General features: G+C 42.6%; 1 protein-coding gene across 1 annotated transcript in view; it reads right to left on the bottom strand.

The window, feature by feature from the left end:
- Positions 1 to 24,973, bottom strand: part of LOC147906265 (Tetrapyrrole (Corrin/Porphyrin) Methylase) — a 30,834-nt gene that overhangs the window by 1,107 nt on the left and 4,754 nt on the right. The window contains exons 2-6 of the mRNA XM_087383862.1: positions 13,607 to 13,674; positions 886 to 982; positions 555 to 683; positions 331 to 439; positions 35 to 179 (exon numbers count right to left, since the gene is read on the bottom strand). Of these exons, the coding sequence (XP_087239988.1) occupies positions 35 to 179; positions 331 to 439; positions 555 to 683; positions 886 to 982; positions 13,607 to 13,674 (548 nt within the window). The remainder of the gene's footprint in view (positions 1 to 34; positions 180 to 330; positions 440 to 554; positions 684 to 885; positions 983 to 13,606; positions 13,675 to 24,973) is intronic.

Genomic DNA, 24,973 nt, shown 5'->3' with positions numbered 1-24,973 from the left:
GGAAAAGGATATTCAATCATGAATGCTTCTTCACCTAGAAGAGCCAAAAGCAGCTAAGCAGTCCTCCAGGACTCGACAAAGTTTGTGAGGAGGCACATAAAGGACCTGTGTGGCAGACTCACTGGAGGCAACTGTCAACCTGTTTCTCCTCTGGCTTTCTTGTGCAGGTAGAAATCCAACTGCAAAAAAGGAATGTCCATTGTCTTCTTTCCCAAGAAACACTGTGAAGGTGTTTGATGGCACAAGCAACTAAGAAACCAAGATTGAAGAAGACATGGGCAACTTAGTTCCAGGAAGAATTCATCAATCCATGCGAAGAAGAAAAGATACCAAATGAAAACTCAGTTGTTGGCAAGCCAGCTGCAACAAGAGCTGCAATAACTGCCGATGGTCCTGGGATAGGAAAAACACAAATTTTGGCGTCTACACAGGTCATGACCTGAAAACAAAGGATAGCGATCAAAGATGAATAATTCTTCCCTTTCACACACAATTTTGCATTACGACTCGGTCCATCTGTACTGCCAAAAACAAGCTCCAGATGAAAAGCTTACAAGCTCAGCACCAGGGTCACTAATACCCGGCATGCCAGCATCACTTATGAGAGCTAGAGCTCCACCATGCTGAAGGCGTTCGAGAGCAAACTTCGTCCTCCTCGTCTCATTAAATTTGTGGTAACTTACCTGCAAGTCTTTGCTGGTTTAATCAGAGATACGATAAAAATCATTTTGTCCATCAAAGAAACAAGAGCAAAAATAAGTAAAGTCTCAAGGGCTTCAGACAGATAAAAATAAACTAAACTACTTATCAAGGGTGCACTCAAAACGATGCTATCATGGGGAAGTCAAATATTACCCTACACAAAGGAGGTTATTGATAACCCACAGTGGGTGTGTGAATGTCATAGTGTTGTAATAGCTTTGCAGAATGTCGTGTATCCTCAGTCAGTATCAGATCTGCAGACTTCAACACTCGTAAAGCCCTGCATACAAAGCACAAAGTGGTTTTTCCCTATTTAGAGAGAAAGGTAAAGCCACTGACAACTCCTGCTAGGAGAAAGCAAATATCAACAATCATTTGGGAGAAGAGAAACTAGGGTGTTTGGGGAAAACCTTTGCTAATGTGTACAACTCCATTCAAGGCTACAACATAGTTCATCAATTTCACAAAGAGGACGCTGGAAGTTTGAGAACCGCAGGAGCTCATCAGCATCCCCAACAAAACTTCCATGGCATCTAAAAGACAATTTGGACGTGGGTTGAGTCCTACATCCCTGACATCTTAAATGTGACTTTGAGGCATATTCAAGTCCTAATAATGAGCCCTGACAACATATTACATAAATGATAATAGGGTGCAAGACCAAACAAGTTACTCAGCCTTCAAATCTAGGTGCAATCTTCAGATTCAGATCCCAATGAATCTGCAAGAATCTATGTGCAAGCCGAAACCGTTTTCTTTGGCTTCAAGTCCCAACCAATCCGAAAGAGATCTACGGTGCCAGACAGTAACTGTATGCGAGGAATCACTCTCTGAGTGAGCCTGGAAGAGTTATCATTACCTTGGTTTAGGCCAGAGATCACATTTAGCAGCTATACTCATATTCAGAGAGGCCTTACCAGCAATTATCTCACCTCCACATTGGTATTTGAGGAATTAAGTTCGAATAGAAAACGTGGACCACCCACATCTCTAGTCTGCAGAAATGCTGATTTTACCACTCTCAATCACAGTTGAATTCAGCTACTTTACAGAAAAGAGAGCTAGTCCCTGGAACATCAACTGTAATGCGCCCACCAAGCCCCATACACTCAAGAAGTAGAGACAGGTTTTCATTAAAAATAAACATAGGGAGAGGGAAATGAATATTGCAATATCCCAGGTACAAGCTTTCCACACTGTCATGAAGTTAACCAGGATTAAATTGCCACAGCCATTGCACTGTTGATCCTTCATCAAAGCCCAAAGAAGCAAACTATATATATACCTTTGTAAGACTAGAATATATCTAATCGTATAAATTTAGAAATTTTGTTGTTCTAAATTCCAAAGGTCTACACAGAAAATAAAAGAGAAAACGAAAGAGAAGAAAAAAGCGGTAACAAAATTTTTTGAAAAACAAAAGGAAGACATACTTAGCAAGCAAAGCAACTATTATGTCATCATCAGTGCCCGAGCATAAGCAGCTATACTGGATTTCTAAAGACCCGCGGAGTCTCTTGGGCAAATCTAGTGCTTACTAAAATACATCAAATAAACAAAAGAGAGAAAATAAGAAATAAATAAGAAAGGACGAAGGTGACTAAGTTAAAATAAACAAGCAAATCAAGAAAAAAACAGGAATAAAATCTCTCTCTCTCTCTGTCTCTCTCTCTCTCTCTCTCTCATGTAGGAATGAAAGAAAGAATTTACAGAATGAATAAAACATAAAAAACAAAATGAACCCCTTGCACTTATGTACCACTTCCTACAAAGATGCAAAATTACATTCCTAACTTACTCAATCAAACTCCCTTTTGAAATTAAAAGAAAAACGGGCTTTTCAACACCCCACTTTTTGTTTTCAGCTTATGTTCAATCATTCTAAACATACCTAAGGCCGATACACCGTAGATAAAAGACTTCATATCTAAGATTGTGTTCATTATTTTTCTTGGATTATACCTCTTGTGTATTGGTAAAGTGATCAAATTACTACATTGAGTGATAAAAGACTCCTTAGTTGTACAAAGGCAGAAAAGGAGAACTATGCCTATTCTTAGAGGAGTGTATGACACAAAAGGAGAACTCAAAGTAATGATCAGCTGATCAAATTGTAAAGTTTTCCCTTAGAGGATCCCTTGTTTACAACAGCATCCCAAGATACAATGAGTTAACTATATGGAGTCCTCAACAGAGACCCTTCTTTTCCGTTTCAAAGTCTTCCAAATTATACCTACAAGCTCTTCCCAAGCTGACCATAGAGAGAAAACAGGTCCAAGCCTTTGAGTTTACATTAGTACATTCCAAACACTGAAGCGATAAAAGTGACGACCAAATAGAACAAGAAATCCAATGTTGACTTTTTGAAAAAGACCCAGCATGCTGACTTTTAGGTCAACATAACATGTTGGCAATTGACGAACTTGGTCATGATACCAATTGACCAATAGGCATGGACGACTTTAAAATGAGCCCCTAAGCCGCTCTCATTCTACATTTGCCACATGAGCATTCATGCCCTTTGAGATGAGATTGGCCCAAAAAATGAGGATGAAGATTTGCTCTTCGAAGATGAATACGTCTAGATGGAGGAAGAAAACTCATGACCGCAGACAGTAGAAGCATGATCAGAGCAGCAAAAAGACTACTAAAGCATGGGCATAAGCACTAAAGACGAGACAAGTTGGAATACAATATAGGCCAGGCTACGCATGACGAGTTGGTGCAGCCTGGTGCCTCTTGTAGGGAAGGTAAATGGGGAAGGGGGAAGAATGCCATGGAGGGCTGCGGGAGAAAGAGAATAGGCGGAGACAGGATGATGGACAGGATTTTCCGAAATCATCGGGATTATGTTGGCACATTTTTTGATGATATCATTGTGTACTCCAAGAGTGAAGCAGAGCATGAGAAGCATTTGGCCGCAGTTTTCGAATAGCTGCGCAAGCACAAGCTGGTTTATAAATGCCATGGCTAAAATTCACTTCTTAGGCCACATTATCTTAGCAGATGGAGTGAGGATGGATCTTGCTAAGGTAGAAGCCATCAGAAATTGGCCACCTTTGAGGAATATCCATGAAGTACGAAGCTTTCTTGGCTTATGCTCGCACTACAAGCGGTTTATCCGTTATTTTGCTGAGATAGCATCACCTTTGTATGCCTTACAAAAGAAAGGGGTCATCTTCAGATGGAAGGATCGGGAAATTGCAGCCTTTGAGGAGCTCAAAGAGAAGTTATGCTCAGACCCCGTGATTATTCTACCAAAGCTACAAAAACCATTTGTTGTCCATTGTGATGCTTGTGGACATAGCATTGGGGGTGTGCTTATGCAGAATGGAAGAGTTGTGGCATATGAGAGCAGGGTTCTCAGTGATACATAGTACCACATGCACGTTTATGAACAGGAAATGTTGGTTGTTATTCATGCACTTACCACATGAAGGTTTATGAACAAGAGATGTTGGCTGTTATTCATGCACTTACCACATGGAAGCACTATCTTTTGGGTGCTGATTTCTATGTGCAGACAAACCATCAGTCCCTGAGGTACTTCCTCACTTAGAGGAAGCTGTCCGAGAAGCACATGCGGTGGGCCAATTTTCTTTCTATGTTCCATTTTCAGATTGTGCATGTGCCGGGCAATAAAAATGTGGTCGCAAATGCTCTTTCGAGGAGGCCACATCCAGATGCAGTGTCTAGAAAGCCTCTAGTTTCAACAATGACCATTTCATATCACAATGAATTGGATGACATGGTAGATCAGTACTGATTTTCATGGGTACATGAACAGCTTGTGGCTGGGCAGAAGCATGACCATTATGCCCTCAAGAATGGTTTTATGATGATGCATGGGAGACTCTGCGTCACCATGCAACTTAGGAATAAGGTTCTCACAGAAAGTCATGCTCCGCCATACGCTGGTCATAGAGGTATTGAGGCTACAGCTAAGGCTGTGGAACATTATTTTTACTGGCCTACGTTGAAAAAGGATGTGGGTGCCTATGTCAGGACATGTATCACTTGCCAGGAAGTGAAATATGATAGGCAAAAGCCAACGGGGCTGTTGCATCCTTTGCCTATTCCAGATAGGCCCTGGAAGAGTATTGCCATGGATTTCATATTTGATTTGCCTTGTACATCCAGTGGACATGTTGGGATATGGATATAATTTGCAGATTCAGTAAACAAGCCCATTTCATTCCAGTAAGGAAAAAGATTACAGTAGATCAAATGGCAAGACTTTTTATGTCACATGTGTTCAAACTTCAAACATCATGGGATGCCTCAATCAATTGTCAGTGACAGAGATCCCAGGATGACTAGTCTTTTCTGGAGAGGTATTTTCGAAAACATGGGTACATCTTTGAATTTTTCGTCCTCTTTTCATCCAAATTCAGATGGGCAATCCGAAGAGGCGAATTCCACTGCCCTAGATCTCCTCAAGTGCTATGTTTCAGATCAGCAATCAAAATGGGAGCAGTTTTTGCCACTTGTCAAGTTTGCATACAACAATACGGTGCATTCTTCCACAAGAAAAGCACCCTTTGAAATTGTGGCCGGGGAATGCAAGGTTCCACCCATTTTGCATACGACGGAGAAGATTTTTGAAGCGGACAGGTTTGTGGAAAGTCTGGATGTTGCCTATCAAAAGGTCAAATCAGCCCTCCAGAAAAGCCAAGATAAGCACAAAAGGGCAGCAAATAAGCACCGCCGTGAAATGATCATGAAAGAAGGAGATTGGGTACTGCTGCATTTTCAGAAAGCACAACTAAAGAAGATGAAAGGCAAGGATAAAGTGTACACAAAGTTGAAGATGCGGTACTATGGTCCTTTCCAAGTTTTGGCATCCATAAATGATGTAGATTACAGGTTGAAGCTACCGGATCACTAGACCATTCATAATGCCTTTCATGTTAGTTTATTGAAACCTTTTCAAGGTGAAGTGCCAGATGATATGCTCCATGAGGATCAGCCCGAGGTTGAAGAGCTTGATGAGGTACTTGTTCCTGAGCAGATTTTGGCACACTCTGACAGGAAAGTACGGCATCGCATTCAACGTCGCTACTTGGTAATGTTTAAGAATTATTCAGCGCTAGATGTGAAGTGGTTGGAGGAAGGTGAACTAGCAGATGTGATCACCTAAGCTAGTGAGGCTATATTTGGGTGCATTCCAGCTTATGCCGACTACGGTCGAGGGACATACAAGTTCAGCTGAGCATCGGTCTGGAGCCAGTACCTGGTGCTCGCGAGGGGGTTCATGCCTCCACCTCCTCAATACGGACAGCTCATAGGGTATCATAGGGTCGCTTGGTGGTAGTCACTCCAGTTGGTTATGCCTAGACTTATGGATGGTGGATTCACGTGCTCTCCTAGACCATATGTTCATGGCCAGTTGTATATCATTGGATGGGTTATTCATGCCCTACTTCTTGCATTGTTATTTGCTGTAATTTGGAGCAGCAAACCATTATGTTTGCTGTTTCAAGTGGGGGTTATGTCACGGGGACGTGAATTTTGTCAGCAAATAATCTATGACTAAGTTTATAACCAGTTTGGCCATGGGGGACTAGCCTAGAGGAGCAGTCAGTTCCTGAAAGACCCTAGTGTTAACATCTAACACACTGGCTAGACCTAACTGTTAGAATCAAGGCATGGCATCACGTTGACCTCGCGGAGGGGTGCGACAGAGCTAGGAAGTTTACCCCCAGATAGATTCCCGAAGTTTCATGTGGGAAGAGGGGTTAAAAAGGATCGAAAGGTTGCCCCTAGATAGTACCAATGTTTGTCATTGGTTAGTGGGGTTAGAGCCTTTAAAAGTTACCCCTAGGAAACCAACGTTTCCTTGGTATACGGGGTTAGGGGCATTAATGTGCCACGTGTCACGCATGCAGCCCATCAGCTCCAATTTTAGCATCTCCCTCCTATTAGGGCAGCTGGCATCCAATTCTAGAGCCTGTTCCAAAATTCGCCATCTCCTTCTTCTCTTGTTTGCTCCAGGCTGCTGGTTGCTATCTAGTCGTCGTTTTCCATCGTTCCCTTGCTTTCCAGTCCTGTGCACGCAGTCCAAGCCAGGGAGCACCATCTGCAAATCGCTGGAGCCCTTCCTGCTGTTGGCCTCCTGTACGACGGATTTTTCAGGCTGTACAGACTGACATGCAGTCCGTACAAATTGTACAAAATCTCTCCAGGCTGCAGGAACTGTGTACGGACTGTACGGTTGGGCCATACAGCCTGTACAAACCTTGTTGCATGCGTTTTGCACTTGCACGCAGCCCGAGGCAGACTTTTGTTGCTGCGAATTAGGGTTTTTTGCTGCGAATCTCTGTTTTGAGGTCTTTGGCGGGGTTCTGGATACCACGAGAACCTGTTCTAGTGTGGGGCAGGTGTTTTTGGTTGCAGCCCGTGCTGTGGGCGCACAATCCCGGAGTTCCAGCCCAGTTTCTCTTTCCTTGTCTTTGTTTCTAGTTCTCTATTTGAGATTCTCTACAAGATTCCTTGGGTCTATTGCAATCACCCAGTTACAGAGGGTGAACCCAAGTTGATACCAGGTTGTTGAGGTCAAAGGATGCCTATGCCTATGCCTTGCTCTAGCAATTGGGATGCACAGTTTGCCAGTTTGATGCAGTGGCGGATTGATGATTTATAATGCCTCCTATGGGTGTCGTGGTTTATGCTTAAGATTGGATCTTGTTACATGTTTGGCTAACCTTGGATTTCGTAGCTAGCCCTACGGTGAGGGAGATTCTAGATGGTGAGGCTGTGAGCCTAGGCTCATAGTGGTGGCATACCTAGCTAGAGTTTTGGGACAGGTTTTGTAATGTACCTCTACCTATGTCATCTTTAGATCTAGAAGTATCCTCTATCTACTTGTGTGCACACGTGTAAAGCGAGATAGATTGTGTATTAGTATCCTAGCAATTATCTTGTGCATTAGATAACCTGTGCTCAAGGTTGGTGAATGATGCGGGAAATCATGATAGGACCATGCGTATGTGTATGGACTAAAATGAAATCGTTTAGACTTCACAAGCAGTTGTAGCTTGAATGAAGAGATTTTGGACTACATTTTGATTAGCCTTCTCCTTTAGTGCTAGCCTTTGTCATGGCTGAGTTTGCCCTTCACTTCTGGACTGCCGACAGAAACTCAGTACAAAGACTTTGTATAAATGGATTGTAACCGGCCTTCGGAACCCCAAAGGGCGGTAAACCTCAACTATCTCTGATCACGCCGTAAATTACAGCCACTTAGCACCCAATTAAACACACCACATCAAATAGCATAAAAGAAAATACAGGTGAGGCTAGAATGCCCGTGCTCAATGATCATACAACGACATCGATTGGCCCCAAACACTTGGCGCCCCTTGCGGTATTTCTTAATTCTTCTTTAGGAAAAAGTAATAGCAAAATTACAACCAGGGCACACCCTGAACCGATCCCATTGGCTATCACTGTTCACCGGCCCAGCCTGACACACACAGAATACCAAGCCACACTCCTACAATCAAACAGTGCACACCCACGAGGCTACAGTTTCAGCTAAACTAGTAACCTCCACCACAATATTGGACTTGAAAAAGTAAAAAGCTAATTAACCTACCAATCAATAGTTAAGAGGGCACCTTTCTTTTATAAGGGGCATGTGAGATAGTCGACTATGCATGTAATGCACAACAATGGAAGCAACCGTTAAATAAGAATAGTTCACACATCAAAGATATATAGAAGAGACAATGTGGATCTAAATAAGCACAACCCAACCGCCTGAAATCTGAAGCTCCATCATAGGAGACCACATTCTCCTCTAATGGATGTCACTATCCTTCCTTGCGCAACTCCTAAGACAGGAGGTGAAGGAACAATGTGCCACACTTGAAAAGACCTATGAGTGTGTGACGGAGACTGAAAGTGCAATTCTCACTTGTAGAACCCATGCAATGGGCCCAACCCTAGGCCAAAATCAACCAACAACCAACTTTATCCAGGCTTGTAGCCAACCTAGCGACCTGAACATGGGAGTTGTACCACTGGATTGTCCAGATCATCGCAGTGCCTGACACGCTACTGCTGCATCAACATCCATATAGTCTATGTGGGCCATATGCTAAGTCAGCACAACCTGAACTGCCACATGGGAGTTGTACCACTGGATTGTCCAGATCATCGCAGTGCCTGACACGCTACTGCTGCATCAACATCCATATAGTCTATGTGGGCCATATGCTAAGTCAGCACACCATATTGATTGCTACTCATTCTATACTGTTCCACGTGACCTACGAGCCATGTCAACAAGCATGGACAGCCTAAAGCTGTTCTACTACATGCAGCCCCACTAGTCTTGATGACGAATGGCTGCTCAATGATGAACATGCACCCCAACTTCACATAAGCTATCATGTGCATGGATTCTCCTCATTTGGGGGCCGTACAAGTGAGCAACTAAGCTATGGTGAAGAGTATGGGGAGTGGAGGATTGACCTCCAACACCCCCTTGCCAGTGTCCACATTATGGACTATTGCTCCTGCTAAGAAGCTTGAACATGTACGCGTGAGTCTCACAACTAAGTGCCTTCAAAAAGACATCTAAAGCGTTCTCCTTGGCTAGACAATACAAGATAATAATCTCTTTGGTGATGATCTCTGTCAAACAAAATAGTATTGAAATTCCATATGCTTTGTCCGAGCATAAAATACTTGGTTCTTTGCAATTGCTACGCAACCCTCATTGTCATAGTGAAGGATGGAAAATCATCCTACCCAGAACCCACGTCATCTAGCATCCATCTAAGCCATACCGCTTTGCATATCAAAAATGTCTTCTATTCTCAAGGCAGAGAGAGAATCTTCTGCTTGAAGCTCCCATAGCACGAGCTCAGCAATGGTTACCACAGTGTGTGGCTCCTTGCACAAACGCTCCACTAGGTATTCTACATAAAAAGGCATGCATTCCCCATACAACATCCATCGTGGAGCTGCAAAGCAATGTCGAACATCGATCTCGATGCCATCTCTCTTCCAATGGAATAGTACTTTTCCCACTTTACAAAGCAAGCCTCTTCTAGCTTCCTATCTTTCTCAAGTACCACTATTCCCCCCATGACAGCCTTGCGTTCACCTCCATTGGTCTTGCTGCACGTATACACTCTTTCAGCTGATAAACCTCCGGAACCTCTATGGTGTACTTCTATGAGATAAAGATGCCATCCTCATCTTCATGCACCTCGATTCCGAGAAAGTGACATCAAAATCCAAGATCCATAATCTTGAACTACTCCTTCAAGAGCCCTTGGATTTCTTTGATCTCCTCCTCCTGAAGATTACATCATCAATATACAAAATAAGGAGGACTCTCTTTACTCCTTCCCAGAGAAGGTATAATTTGGCATTTGAACTTCAAAGTACTTTCGAAGAATCTGATATCTTTGAAGTACTCATCAATGTGTGTGCACCATGTCCTCAAGGCTTGTTTCAGCCCATAGAGTGCCTTCTGCTCCTTGGAAGCTGAAACCGTCAAGGCTATTATATATAAACTTCTTCCTAAAGTCTCCATTAGAAAGGCTAATTTCATGACCCTTTGAAGCACTAGCTATCTATGATGTGAAGCACTAGCTATCTATGATGTGAAGCAATAGCAAGAACTACTTTGATGATACTCATTCTTTCTATCAGAGCAAAAGTTTCAGACAATCCGAATTCTTATGCCTGAGCATATCCCTTGGCTACTAATCAAGTTGTGCTCGTCTCATAAGCCATCAGAATTGTACTTGACTTTGAAGACCCATGTGCTATGACCTTCCTCTTTGCAAGCTAGCTACTCCCAAGTATGATTTCAGGGTATGGATTTCATATCAACCTTCATAGCTTCCTCCCAATTTGGATCTTCCTCCACTTCATTAAATGTATTTGGCTATCAAGTTAAAGTCTACCAAATTGACTTGGACTTTATGATACATGCCGAAATTAGGGTTATATCCTATGTACTAGCTCCGTAGTCTACATGTGCATTGAAGAAGTCTCATAGGTGTCCTTTGTAGCGGCTTCTGAAAATGCAATGGCTCGACCTTTACTTCTTTATCATTCACTATCCATTGGGTGAATACTCTAAAGGCTCGTGTCTCTCTACTGGACACTAAACCAATGCTTTCTTGCCCATCATGCAAGAACCTTCTGATGTGGCTTTGACTATCTTGATCTTGTAGAGACCATAAACTGATACTCCAAGTCCAACGACCTTCCTCTTCTCATCAAGGATCCTAACACCCTAATGATCAAACTCTAACTTCATTCCACTCTTGGTAACGAGAATGGAGAGAAGGTTCTTGTAGAGTTGAGTCTGCATGTGCATCAAAGAAGTCTCATAGGTGTCCTTTGTAGCGGCTTCTGAAAATGCAATGGCTCGACCTTGACTTCTTTATCATTCACTATCCATTGGGTGAATACTCTGAAGGCTCATGTCTCTATACTGGACACTACACCAATGTTTTCTTGACCATCATGCAAGAACCTTCTTATGTGACTTTGACTATATTGATCTTGTAGAGACCCTTGACTGACACTCCAAGTCCTTCGACTTTCCTCTTCTCATCAAGGATCCTAACACCCTAATGATCAAACTCTAACTTCATTCCCCTCTTGGTAACAACGAGAATGGAGAGAAGGTTCTTGTAGATTTTAGGAAATAAAAGCAAATCTTTAAGTGCTTTAGTCTCACCTTTTTTAGTGATGGAATGAAGACTGGCTATTCCCTCCACTAGACACTTTGAGTTGTCACAAATTGTGATTGAATATCTAGGATCCACTGGTCTGAGTGAGCTATACCGCTCACTCTTGTTAGTCATCTATCAATGACACCACTATCAGAGTACCAACATCTTCTAGTTGATACCACACTAGCTATCAATGTTATCTCCTTAAAGATGATGAACAATTCTTCGATGACGACATTACTATTGTTCTTGGTCTCATCCTTGGGATTCTCATTGTCGTCCTTCTTGTCTATTGCTTTCTTTCTATTTAGTTGGCATAGTTGCTATAGAAGCACTTGACCTCCTTATTCTTATAGAGATCATAGGTTTCCTCTGCCGTTGCCTTTGCTTGTGCATTGAGGGCCTTGTCAGTGTCCGAGCCATCATACATCTTCATCAGAAGCTCTTCCTCAAGGACCATGACCGGAGTTCCTCAGACATAATTACGATGCTCCTCTAACCCGTTGTCAATGCCGTGACAAAGTCTTGGTAGCTCCGAGGTAGCTTGCTCCGTACAAGCCTTGCCAAGTTCTTGGTATACATCTAGCTAGTCCCAAACCACCTTGATCTTACTAAGGAACTCCTTGACCACTTCAACCTTTACCAGCTTCAACACATAGAGGTGGTTCAAGATCCTTGTTCAGTTATCAGTCTTGTATCAATTCTTCGAGTAATTTGATTAGTTGCTTTTTGCATTGCAATGTATGCCTTTGCTTTTGTGTGCACTCCCTATTTTTGTAAACCAAGACGATGAACTCCAACTACACTAATTGGGATTTCAAGTTGAATACAATGCAATGGGACTATCGATTCGCATATCTCCATGCTATAGTCCCCTTAAAAAGTAGAGTTATTTTCTCTTTCAAAAAGCAAAGATTCTAAAAGAGTAGGGCGCGACAATGGTTTTTACTACAATCCTAATGCTCTATAGTAGAAAGATGTCACAAGTGAAATAGCATCTGCCTTAAAGTATAACCCTATTCCATCATTAATGGTCATCCAAACTTGAAGTATGTGTAATTTATATGTTGGGCGAGATACCAAACACATAAGAAGACTTGATAAAGGCTATCTAGAACGCTGTTTGGATAATTGGATACAGCTTATGGAAATAGACAAGACCATGAGGACCTTTTAATTAGACACACCTAGAAAACCAAACAAAGACCATTCAAATAGATGCATTAAGAAGACAGGCCAATAAAAGCAAGCCTACATTGCCAGGTGCAAATAAAGAGAATACAAAATCACCCCACGTCATACTTCGTGTCATGTGCCTTTTCAAATACAATTGACTTACCATGCCATCATTAGCTGGGGGAAATGCAAAATAGGAAACATTGTATGGGTCTCATGGTTAGGAGGTCAGTCAGCCAGTATGCCCTTTTTGGTGTTCTAGTCGTTTTGCAACAGAACTGTGACCTTCTTGGCACTCAGATCCTACCCCATTTTTTATTGAAGAACAAAGCTGGACCACAATATGAAGAGTTTTGCCTAGAAACAAGTGTAATTAATATATGTAAAATAATCAGAAGATAATGAGGAGGACTGGCCGGCTTTCCACAGTCCAAAACAGCCAGCCCGGGCTGCAGCCTGCAAACGTTTCCAAGAGCGTCCAAGGATACCAAATGAGGCCCAAGGAATGGAGAGTCAAGGAAAGGGATGAGGGTGGAGAGGCAAGCAAAGGAGAGAAAGAGAGCTCAACCAAGTAAGCAGCAAGGAGTAGGCGGGAATTGATGAGCAGAGAAAGAGAGCTCAACCAAGTAAGCAGCAAGGAGTAGGCGGGAATTGATGAGCAGCAAAGAGAGCTCAACCAAGTAAGCAGCAAGGAGTAGGCGGGAATTGATGAGCAGAGAAAGAGAGCTCAACCAAGTAAGCAGCAAGGAGTAGGCGGGAATTGATGAGCAGCAGGCACAATATTACCCATAAGGCTACGGGCACCCGTACAAATTTTTACCCAAAACCCTAATTTTTGAGTTTCACCATAAATTACCTGTTTCGGCAAAACGTTTCGAAACGTTTCAGGGTCATGAAATGGGTTTTCTGGTGACCCTGACATGGAGTCATGGCAACTGTATTCACCCTGCAAACTTGTAGATCCACACAGCCCACAAGAAAGCACAAACTCGACAAATCCAAGTAGCATAATAATAACTTACCTTAAAGTTATATCCTCCAAGTTGCCAATAGGAGTTGCAACAAGATAAAGTCCACTTTGCAGCTGCCCCTGCAAAAATAAACATACAAACAATAACTCAAGATCTACAAGATCTCCACCAGCCATACAAAATGCAGCAGACTATTCTAAAGAAATTGGAACCGATACAGATGTCATACCAGTCCTGCAAAAGTATAATGTGATATATTGAACACTGCATTGCCCAGAATACACAGTTTTTTACATGAAGAAAGTTTGACTGGTCAAACATACACCACCTGTCACTTGTTCTTACCCAAAATATCAGAGCTTCAAAGGGCACCCACATATACTGTAACACCTCCCTCCATGAGCCCATCAATAGATGCAGATCATATACAGAAAAAATCTAAGCTACCCAGCTTTCCTATGTGTCACAAATACATGAACTGTTTAACCTGGAAAAGCAAATACAGCAACCTGCAACTTCAACAGAGAACAACACGTGAAGGCAACACACCTGCAGCAAAGTGCTGCCTACAGGGCTGACAAAAGGCTAGACGCTGCTGCTAACACTTCTGCAGCCTTGGCAACGCCACTGTTATGCAAATATAGGGCACAAATCTGCAGATCACGTAGTAGGAATGCCCCAAGAACAGTTAAGCGAATGGGATCACCTAAGCTAGATGAAAGGAATTGCCTCGTAGCCAGAGAAGGACAAACATCCAAAGTAACACAAGGTTGAAGTCAAGCACTGGAAAGACCATATCATAATCATGTGGTCAAATTTATGCACATCTGTTGCATGTAAATTGAAGATTGCTTAAACCTGATGTTAATTTTCCCACTTGTGCGTATCAACCCTTTCAAGTATAATGACAATACCATCCTCTACCTGTAAGTGACATGCTTTCTAATGCATGTTGGCTACTCTTGCACTCAGGATCTCCATCCTTCCCAAATAAGGTCAAGGTTTGTGTTGATGAGTAAACACAAACAGAGAAGAAGAAGAGATACTTTCATCGGTACCTCAACAAACTGCAAACAATCTTTGTGAAAAACACAAGGCGCAAAATCAGAACAAATTAAACAATAGCCAGACTATCCAATCTTTGCAGGCTTACAGATTTGCCAATGTATAACGAGATGGATGCTCAAACTCATGATGTAAAAGAATATCAAAAAGCACAGTTTCGAAACATAAAGACAGACAAAATACCATCGACAACATCATGCATAGCAGAAACTAGCTGCTATAACATCCCACCTATTGTGAGAATTCGCCATGGATGTAATACACAAAATTGGAAGCGATCTTTTACCAAGAGAGACAGATAGAAGAGAGAAAGGAGATCTTTATACACATCCCAATCAGGCTGAAAATGAAGCTCCACCACAAGTACAATTCCCAAAAGCACGATCTCCTCTACCGCATGTCAGTAGCCTTCCTTGCACACCTCCTAAGAGAAAGTGAAAAAACAAAGTGCAAGTTGCACTTTGCATGTGCACTCTTGCTCCCTTCAAGGGATGAAGAGGGAAGAGACAAGTGAATGTGAAGGAGAGTGGAGAGGAACTGAAACCGGCCTCTAATCATTCAGAGGGCAGTGGAACTAAACCTTTAATCACTTCAACACTTATTTACAGCTCACAAAGCATATATCACAACCATTAACCATTGCATGATCACCATTTGGCATTTACCCATTTGTTCACAAACAAAACCACTGAAAAAGGGATGGAGGCTAGAATGCCCCTGCTCAACAGACATAGACAAGTGCACCCGATTGGCCCCAAACACCGTGGCGCCCCTTTCGGTATTTCTTTATATTTCACAATGAAATGATTACAAGTTGCATCTGGGAGACCTTTCCTGCAACTGAGCACGCAGCCCCAATTCACTAAGCCTTCACAAGGCTTTCAAGCATAGAACACCATCACATAAGTGCACTTGACCCATAGGCTCAACCCAAAGGCATTCTCTTTTCCGAGTGCAATTCCATTGGCTGTCCAGATGCAATCACACTGCACCCCAGCTGCACTCTCTTTGAGTGGTTTCCAGATGGCATTCACAAAGCTTTTCAAAGCTCCAAAATAAAATCAGCAAAGTACCCAACCAAAGAATGACTCATGTAGCACTGCCTGGGCACCTGTGAGCCAAGAAAGAGGCGGCACACGAATAGCTTATGGCAAAAAGAAATTGGAGCAGCAAAATCACAACTCACCAAGCCTTGAAAACTCGAACCAAGTCCTCAATCGCCAAGAGGACATAGTAGCCAATGCCCAATTGCATTCTCAGCCAAAGAGGAGAGCAAAGGCATGAAGAAAGAGCATTTACAAGAGCCGACCAGCAAGAATTCCACTGAAAAATGCAAAAAGAAGCACTTCTATCGCGAAGAAGTGGGAGTTCTTGGGCTCAAAAGAAGCGTGCTTCAGAGAGGGATGCATTGAGAGAAGTTTCATCGCCGGAAAGTCCTCCAAAACTGAGAAAAACCAGTCAACCAGCGCATGGGACCACTCAAAATTCAACAGAAAGCTGTAGCTTTGCAAGAGGAGAGGCCCAGGAGGCGGTAGAAGCAAAAAGGTCCAAAAAAAGCCACTTTGCAAACAAACGACAGTTTGCTGCCCCAAAACACAGAGGCGAGCATGAAATATAGCATAAAAGAGTATACAAGAAAGCTGCAGCTATAGTATACAGAGACAGTGAAAATATGGCTAGGAGAGGCATGCATCCATCCATATACACTGCTCAAAATCTATGTGATCCTCGGCGATCAATAGTCAAGATGCATCAATATCATGAGGTCTCACAGTAGAAATACTGTCACCTCAGTATCTCGGATGAAACATATAGTGTCATCAAGCGACCTCATGAAATCACAGTGAGCCCGTCTGTACTAAGGGAGTGGAGGTGCTACCCCCCTCTCGAACACCAGGTAATGCTCCAGACGCTCGCTCTGCTGAACTACTTGTAGGAGCCCGAACCGCAGTCGGCTCTAATTGGAAAGCATCAAGGTAAAGCTGCAATATCCCAGGTGAATCTGCCAGTTCACCTTCCTCCATCCATTTCGCATCAAGTGATGGGTAATTTTGAAATTTTACCAAGTAGCAACGGATAACTTTACCCTTGAGCTTTCTATCTCTGTGTGCCAGAATCTGCTCTGGGACCAGAAGTTCATCCTGTTCTTCCACTTCAGGCTGCACCTCATCAGGTAAATCCTCGGGAATATCTACATGATATTGCTTTAATAAGCTCACATGAAAGGCATTATGTATCTTCCAATGCGGAGGCAACTTCAGCCTGTAAGCTACCTCGTTTATCTTTTCAGAAACCTGGAAAGGACCATAGTAACGCATGTTCAGCTTTGTGTACAACCTTTCCTTGCCTTTCTTATTTTTCAGCCTTGCCTTCTAAAAACGCAGCAAAACCCAATCACCTTCTGTGAATACCAATTCCCTGCGGTGCTTATCTGCTGCTCTTTTCTGCTTGTCCTGACTTCTTTGCAAGGCATATTTGATCTTCTTGTAAGCCTCTTCAAGGCTTTCCACAAAACGATCAGCTTCGAAGATTTTCTCTTCTGTATGCAAAATGGGAGGTATCTTCCTGGCACCTTCCACTATTTCAAAAGGTGCTTTACCTGTGGATGTGTGCACCGTATTATTGTAAGCATATTCCAGCAAAGGCAAATAATGCTCCCATTTGCTTTTGTGGTCTGAGACATAGCATTTAAACATATCCAAGATGGTAGAGTTTTCCTGCTCTGATTGTCCATCAGACTGAGGGTGAAAAGATGACGAAAAATTCAGCGTAGTGCCCATATTTTCAAACAGTCCTCTCCAAAAGAGGCTAGTCATCCTCGGATCTCTATCACTGATTATGGGTTCAGGCATCCCATGATACTTAAAGACATGCTACAAAAACAATTTGGCCATTTGATCTGCTGTAATTTTCTTTCTTACTGGCACAAAGTGGGCTTGTTTGCTAAACCTGCAAATTATTGTCCACAATCCATCATGTCCAGTAGGAGTACGTGGAAGATCAAACACAAAATCCATAGCTATGCTTTGCCATGGTCTATCCGGAATTGGCAAAGGGTGTAACAACCCAGGTGCCTTCTGCCTGTCAAACTTTACTTTCTGACAAACCATGCATGTTCTCACATATTCTTCCACATCTTTCCTCAAAGATGGCCAATAAAAGTATTGCTACACTGCTGCAATTGTTGCAGTAATTCCCCTATGTCCTGCATATGGAGGAGCATGACTTTCCATTATGACTTTCTGTCGCATCTGATCAGTGACACAGAGTCGTCCATGCATCAAAATGAAACCCTCTTTCAACATATAGTGATCATGCCTTTGACCATCAGAAAGCTGATCATAAATAGTTGAAAAATCAGCATCATTAACATACTGATCTTTCATCACATCTAACACATTGTTGTAAGCAATGCTCACTGCTGAAACACTGGGTTTCTTGGAGACTGCTTCTGGCTGTGGTTTCCTGGAAAGTGCATCAGCCACGACATTTTTGTTACCCGGCACATGTACAATTTGAAAATGAAACATTGAGAGGAAGTTAGCCCATCTCATGTGCTTTTCAGATAATTTTCTCTGCGTGAGAAAATATCTAAGTGACTGATGATCTGTCTGCACATAAAAATCAGCTCCAAGAAGGTAATGTTTCCATGTGGTCAAAGCATGTATCACTGCTAACATTTCCTTCTCGTATGTCTGCAAGTACAATTCAGCATCTTTGAGAACTCTACTCTCATATGCAACCACTCTGCAATCCTGCATCAAAGTGCCTCCTATGCTGTTCCCACATGCATCACAAGTTACAGCAAAGGGTTTTGCAAGATCCGGCAAGATAATAACGGGTGCAGAACACAACTTTTGCTTCAGCTCTTCAAAAGCTGCATTTTCCTTTGGTCCCCACTGAAACGGTACAGCTTTCTTTTGTAAAGCATGCAAGGGAGAAGCAATTTCTGCAAAGTACTTTATAAACCTCCGATAGTATGAACACAACCCAAGAAAGCTTCTGACTTCATGCAGATTTTTCAAAATTGGCCAACTCCTTATGGCCTCAACTTTTGCAGGATCCATCTTGACTCCATCCTTTGACACTATATGACCGAGAAAATGAATCTCATGCATAAAGAACTCACTTTTCTTGGTGTTTATTAATAGCTTGTGTCTTTTAAACTCTTGAAACACAATAGTGAGGTGTTTCCTGTGCTCCTACTCATTTTTATAGAACACAATGATGTCATCGAAGAAAGTGCCCACAAACTTTCTATGTGCTCTAAAAATTCTGTCCATCATTCTATTGAAAGTGACAGGTGCATTACTCAAACCAAAAGGCATCACAAGGAACTCATATAAGCCAAATGAAGTGCGGAAGGCAATCTTGTAGACATCTTCACGCCGTATCCTTATCTGATGGTATCCACTTTTAAGGTCAATACGACTGAACATTTAGGAACCTTCCAACCGATCCAATATATCATCAATGCGTGGAATTGGAAAACGGTTCTTAATTGTGACTTTATTCAAAGCCCTATAATCAATACACATTCTCCAACTGCCATCCTTCTTTTACACAAGCAACACAGGGAAACAGTAAGGAGAATTACTTGGCTGAATTAATTCCTTTTCCAAGAGTTCCTTCACTTGTGACATTATCTCTTCCTGTTGTGCCTTACTGACACAATAGGGAGGTATATTAGGGGGTGAGCTTCTTGGAATTATATCAATATGATGATCCTTGGGCCTCTTGGGAGGTAATTCTTGAGGAAGTGCATCTGAGAAACAATCCTGAAAATCTGAAATAAAAGCAGCCCTTTCTCTATCTAAAGCAGAAAGAGTAGAGCCTTCCTAAACTGGTTGGCTGTCCTCTTTGACAAAAATCAAGTACGCTGAAATATGACGCTTTATTACATTGGAAATACAAGAAGCTGAAACTATAGGGATGGACTCCCCTTTCAACTTTACATCAAGTACATGATTTTTGCCTCTATGAGTTAAAGAAATCTTCTTGTTTCTCATCTGCACATCAGCCCCCACCCTGTACATCCAAGGCATCCCAAGCAAAGCATCACACTCTGGCAAAGGCATAATGTAGAAGTCCTATGCATCCTGATATCCCTGGATATGCATCCTCAACTTGCCAATGATAGAAGTGACAGGTGTGTTGAGTTCAAGGTTGGCCATATCACACATATGACTCAATTAATTGAGAATGCAAGGACAGCATATGCATGGATGCAGGAGAAGAATTTGGGCTTTATGGACAGCAAGAAAGAAGACAACAAACGGGCTGCCAAACACCAGCATAAGGACATTAAATCTGAAAATAAAAATTATGGCAAACAACCGTTTCAAAAGGGAGGAAAAGCCCAATTCAAAGCTGGTCAAAGGCGTGGACAGCCTAATAAACAGCCCCGTACCAAGTTATCTGATGAAGAGAAAAAGTCACTCATGGAGCAAAACAAATGTTTTATATGCAAAGGAGAGGGACACCGCTCTTATGATTGCCCATTTAAGAAAAGAGACAGGTCAGATGATGATAAGAATGGTGATAAACAGGCTGATCGGAAGGGCACCGCTCTTATGATTGCCCATTCAAGAAAAGAGACAGGTCAGATGATGATAAGAATGGTGATAAACAGGCTGATCGGAAGGGCAAAATGCCTAAACCTTCCGCAGGACTTTTCCTCAGGCTTGATGGCAAGCCTTCCTGCCATATCAGGAGTTATGAAATTTGCCTTTGCCCCAGAATCAAAGAAAAACAAACAATTCTGATTTCTGATTTTTCCCCATGCTCTGCACATCTCAGTCTTTTTCATTTCCTCTTCATCATGTGCATGTGGCAAACTCCCAATCACATCTCGAAGAAGTCCTGCGGAAGGTTTAGGCATTTTGCCCTTCCGATCAGCCTGTTTATCACCATTCTTATCATCATCTGACCTGTCTCTTTTCTTGAATGGGCAATCATAAGAGCGGTGCCCTTCCGATCAGCCTGTTTATCACCATTCTTATCATCATCTGACCTGTCTCTTTTCTTAAATGGGCAATCATAAGAGCGGTGTCCCTCTCCTTTGCATATAAAACATTTGTTTTGCTCCATGAGTGACTTTTTCTCTTCATCAGATAACTTGGTACGGGGCTGTTTATTAGGCTGTCCACGCCTTTGACCAGCTTTGAATTGGGCTTTTCCTCCCTTTTGAAACGGTTGTTTGCCATAATTTTTATTTTCAGATTTAATGTCCTTATGCTGGTGTTTGGCAGCCCGTTTGTTGTCTTCTTTCTTGCTGTCCATAAAGCCCAAATTCTTCTCCTGCATCCATGCATATGCTGTCCTTGCATTCTCAATTAATTGAGTCATAGAACCCACCTTGGTTTTGATGCAATAATCACGTAGCTCACTAGGCAATCCACAACAGTACCTCTCTATTTGCTCTTTCAAAGAAACATGCCTGTAAGAGATCAATGGCAGCAAAACATCCCAAAACCTCTAGGTGTAATCATCAAGATTCTTGCAAAGTTTGTATGACAAGTCATGCCAGTGTGAAAGTACTTCAACTTCAAAAGTTGGAGTAAGCTAAGTAGAAGAGAACACTTGCTTAAATTCCAGCCAAGTAGCAGATGCATCTCCTTGAAGCATAAGGTTGGTGTACCACTTAAGTGCATTGCCTTTCAAAAATGTGGCAACCTTCCTCATCTTGGATGCTTCTGTAAATAAACCCCCAAGAAATGCAGCATCAAACTGTTGAAGGAATGTGAGGGCTTTGTACCTGTCCTGTACTCCATTATATGTATCAAACTTGACATGAGAACCACCATCCTTATATACATTTGATATTGGCTGTCCCAAAGATGGCTGTATATTTGCAACATTCCCTTCACTAGGGAGAGCCATGCTTGGCTGAACATTAGGCATGGGAGCATATGATGTGGCTTGCATGCCTGGCTGCATTCCCACATTGTCATACATGGCTTGCTTTCTATGCCCAATTGGCGGTGAAATCAACATAGCATCAAAGATAGAATCTGTACCAAAATATTCAGGTTGCTGCCTCAAATATGGCTGAGGTGGTTGAGCCACATTTATGGACTGCACATTATTATTTTGAGGAGTAGAAGTACCCAAACCAAGGCCTTGTGCTGGCTGCTCATACTGTTGCACTGGCTGTACTTTTTGTACCTCTTTCTCAAGTGCTCTTTTGGGTGATTCCTCTCTCTTGGAAGTCACTTTCTGAGTCATTTTTTATGGCTGTCCCTCATGAGAAACTGATGCATGAGTGTGTGGTCCGCCATGAGAAGCTGATGCATGTGTGTACTCACTCTTTCCGTGCTTGTGCTTTCTTGATTTCTTCTTCTTCTTGGCATTTGTTTGCACAATCTGAGCCAAATTTTGAGCCAGCTGAGTCAAAGCAGTCACTGCACTTGCAAGCTGTGCATTCAACATAGTAGCGTCATTTGACTCACTGCTAGAACTAGTATCACCATTGAGCTCAGTTGTAGCTTCATGTGTGGCCTGCTCAAAAGGCATTTGTTGTGCTCCCTGCAGCTGTACACTAGCTGGATCATTAAGGCTTTCCTGCCTTCTCCTTTGAGGAGTTGTGGAGCTCTCTTGCTCATGGGTACTCACCATGTTTATGGTTGTAATATTCAGCTGTCAAAAAGTGCAGCAAAGATATCCTTCCACCAAACTACCGAGGCCCACCCCTTGAGAAAGAGTGTGTGGTATCCCGGCAATGGAACCAATGAAACCGGCCTCTAATCACTCAGAGGGCAGTGGAACTAAACCTTTAATCACTTCAACACTTATTTACAGCTCACAAAGCATATATCACAACCATTAACCATTGCATGATCACCATTTGGCATTTACCCATTTGTTCACAAACAAAACCACTGAAAAAGGGATGGAGGCTAGAATGCCCCTGCTCAACAGACATAGACAAGTGCACCCGATTGGCCCCAAACACCGTGGCGCTCCTTTCGGTATTTCTTTATATTTCACAATGAAATGATTACAAGTTGCATCTGGGAGACCTTTCCTGCAACTGAGCACGCAGCCCCAATTCACTAAGCCTTCACAAGGCTTTCAAGCATAGAACACCATCACATAAGTGCACTTGACCCATAGGCTCAACCCAAAGGCATTCTCTTTTCCGAGTGCAATTCCATTGGCTGTCCAGATGCAATCACACTATGCAATCACACTGCACCCCAGCTGCACTCTCTTTGAGTGGTTTCCAGATGGCATTCACAAAGCTTTTCAAAGCTCCAAAATAAAATCAGCAAAGTACCCAACCAAAGAATGACTCATGTAGCACTGCCTGGGCACCTGTGAGCCAAGAAAGAGGCGGCACACGAATAGCTTATGGCAAAAAGAAATTGGAGCAACAAAATCACAACTCACCAAGCCCTGAAAACTCGAACCAAGTCCTCAATCGCCAAGAGGACATAGTAGCCAATGCCCAATTGCATTCTCAGCCAAAGAGGAGTGCAAAGGCGTGAAGAAAGAGCATTTACAAGAGCCGACCAGCAAGAATTCCACTGAAAAATGCAAAAAGAAGCACTTCTGTCGCAAAGAAGTGGGAGTTCTTGGGCTCAAAAGAAGCATGCTTCAGAGAGGAATGCATTGAGAAGGTTTTGGAGAAGTTTCATCGCCGGAAAGTCCTCCAAAACTGAGAAAAACCAGTCAATTAGTGCATGGGACCACTCGAAATTCAACAGAAAGCTGTAGCTTTGCAAGAGGAGAGGCCCAGGAGGCGGTAGAAGCAAAAAGGTCCAGAAAAAGCCACTTTTGCAAATTCGACCAGCAAAAGAAGTGCTCAGCTCTGCCCATTCTACCAAACGCACGGAGGGAAAAGCATATCACTACGAAGGGGAGGCAAAGGGGAAGCCATCGGGCCAAACAGAAGTCGAGGAATCCAAACGGGTGAGGAGTTATGAAGAAAAACGGAATTCAGCTGAAGGAGGCTGAAAAACCAGTCCAAAATCTCAACAAAGGGAGAAGATGAGAGAGAAAACCACACATGTGAAGTTTAGAACGCCCAAGAAGGTCCAGGAATGGCAAAGGAGCATGTAGAAGGCACTAGAGCCACCTGGAACTCTAGGGGGGCAACTGAAGGTACATGGCCCTCTAGGAGGCCCATTAAAAATGCCACATCATCATTTCCCAACAACCACTCTTTAATTCCTTGGAATGCCTTTGGGCCTAGGGATTAATTACGCTTATGTGCTAGGCACCATGCCGCGTTCAATTACACATTATTAAGCCCACGCTTGGACTTTTAAAACCAAAGTTGTCACGGTCTTGTAGTACATTAAAGTACTTAGAATTTAATGCCCCCGTGACAGGAACTCCCACTTATGTAACCCATCGATGGGCAAGGCACAACAGCTCATCCACTCCAAAGCAAGCATTGCTTCTGAATTCTTTATCTTTCTCGGTATCAATGAACTCATCCACTCCTGATAAGATCCACTTGTAAGGGGTTCCTTTTCTCCTCCCTTCACAAGATTGAAGGGTAGCGCAATATGCACATACTCATGGAAGGAAAATAGATTACCACTATCACAAATCATGTCAAAAGTAAACAAATCGATGCTTGGAATTTCAGAAGACATACTTGGCATAGAAACTTCCGCAATATCAATTCACCCCGTTCATGATTTTCTCGGGGCCACGAAATTGCAGTCCTTAGTGATGTGACCCGCCTTGTGGCACTTGAAGCAGAGGGATTGCTTCGTGTCCTTTACCGAGTTTCAGATGGTGTAAGCTTATGCAGGATTTTAATCTTGAAATCCAATACAAAAGGGTGCCACTAATGTGGTGGGGTTGATGCATTAAGTAGTATCGGTTTTGTGGACTTTATCAGTTTCACTAAGATCCATACTGAGCTTTTGCACTCCCTGGGAGCTGCCATGTGCCCTCCCTAAAACAGATGTACTAGACGGTTTTTTGCTGTCCCATAGTGTTGGTCTTCCATGGACATTGATAGACTCTTCTTTTCTTTTCTTTTCTTTTTTCTCTCTTAAAGGCCTGTATGAGCATGATCACTATTTGTGCCATATATGGCAACAAGTTCACGTTGGGGTATGCCAAGATGAACCAGGTGGTTCAAGTTTAGTGTAACAAAGGGGCTAGTTGTAGGCTATTTAGTTAGCTACTTAGTAGGCTTTTAATAGTCCTTTTAATAGGCTGCTGAGTTATTGCCACGTGGCAATGGGAGATCTATCCCATAAGCAATCTTGTAATTTGCAACCAGCCCTGGAACTATAAAGGGATAAGCAATCTTGGATTTGCAACCAGCCCTGGAACTATAAATAGGCTGCTGTAGTTCATTTGTACATATCATTAATCATACATCTTTCA

The sequence above is a fragment of the Dipteris shenzhenensis genome, chromosome 1 (genome assembly GCF_047967505.1).
Source record: "Dipteris shenzhenensis isolate YYH24624 ecotype China chromosome 1, Dip_SZ_1.0, whole genome shotgun sequence".
Classification (NCBI taxonomy): Eukaryota; Viridiplantae; Streptophyta; class Polypodiopsida; order Gleicheniales; family Dipteridaceae; genus Dipteris; species Dipteris shenzhenensis.
This window is presented reverse-complemented; position numbering and strand designations above follow the sequence as displayed.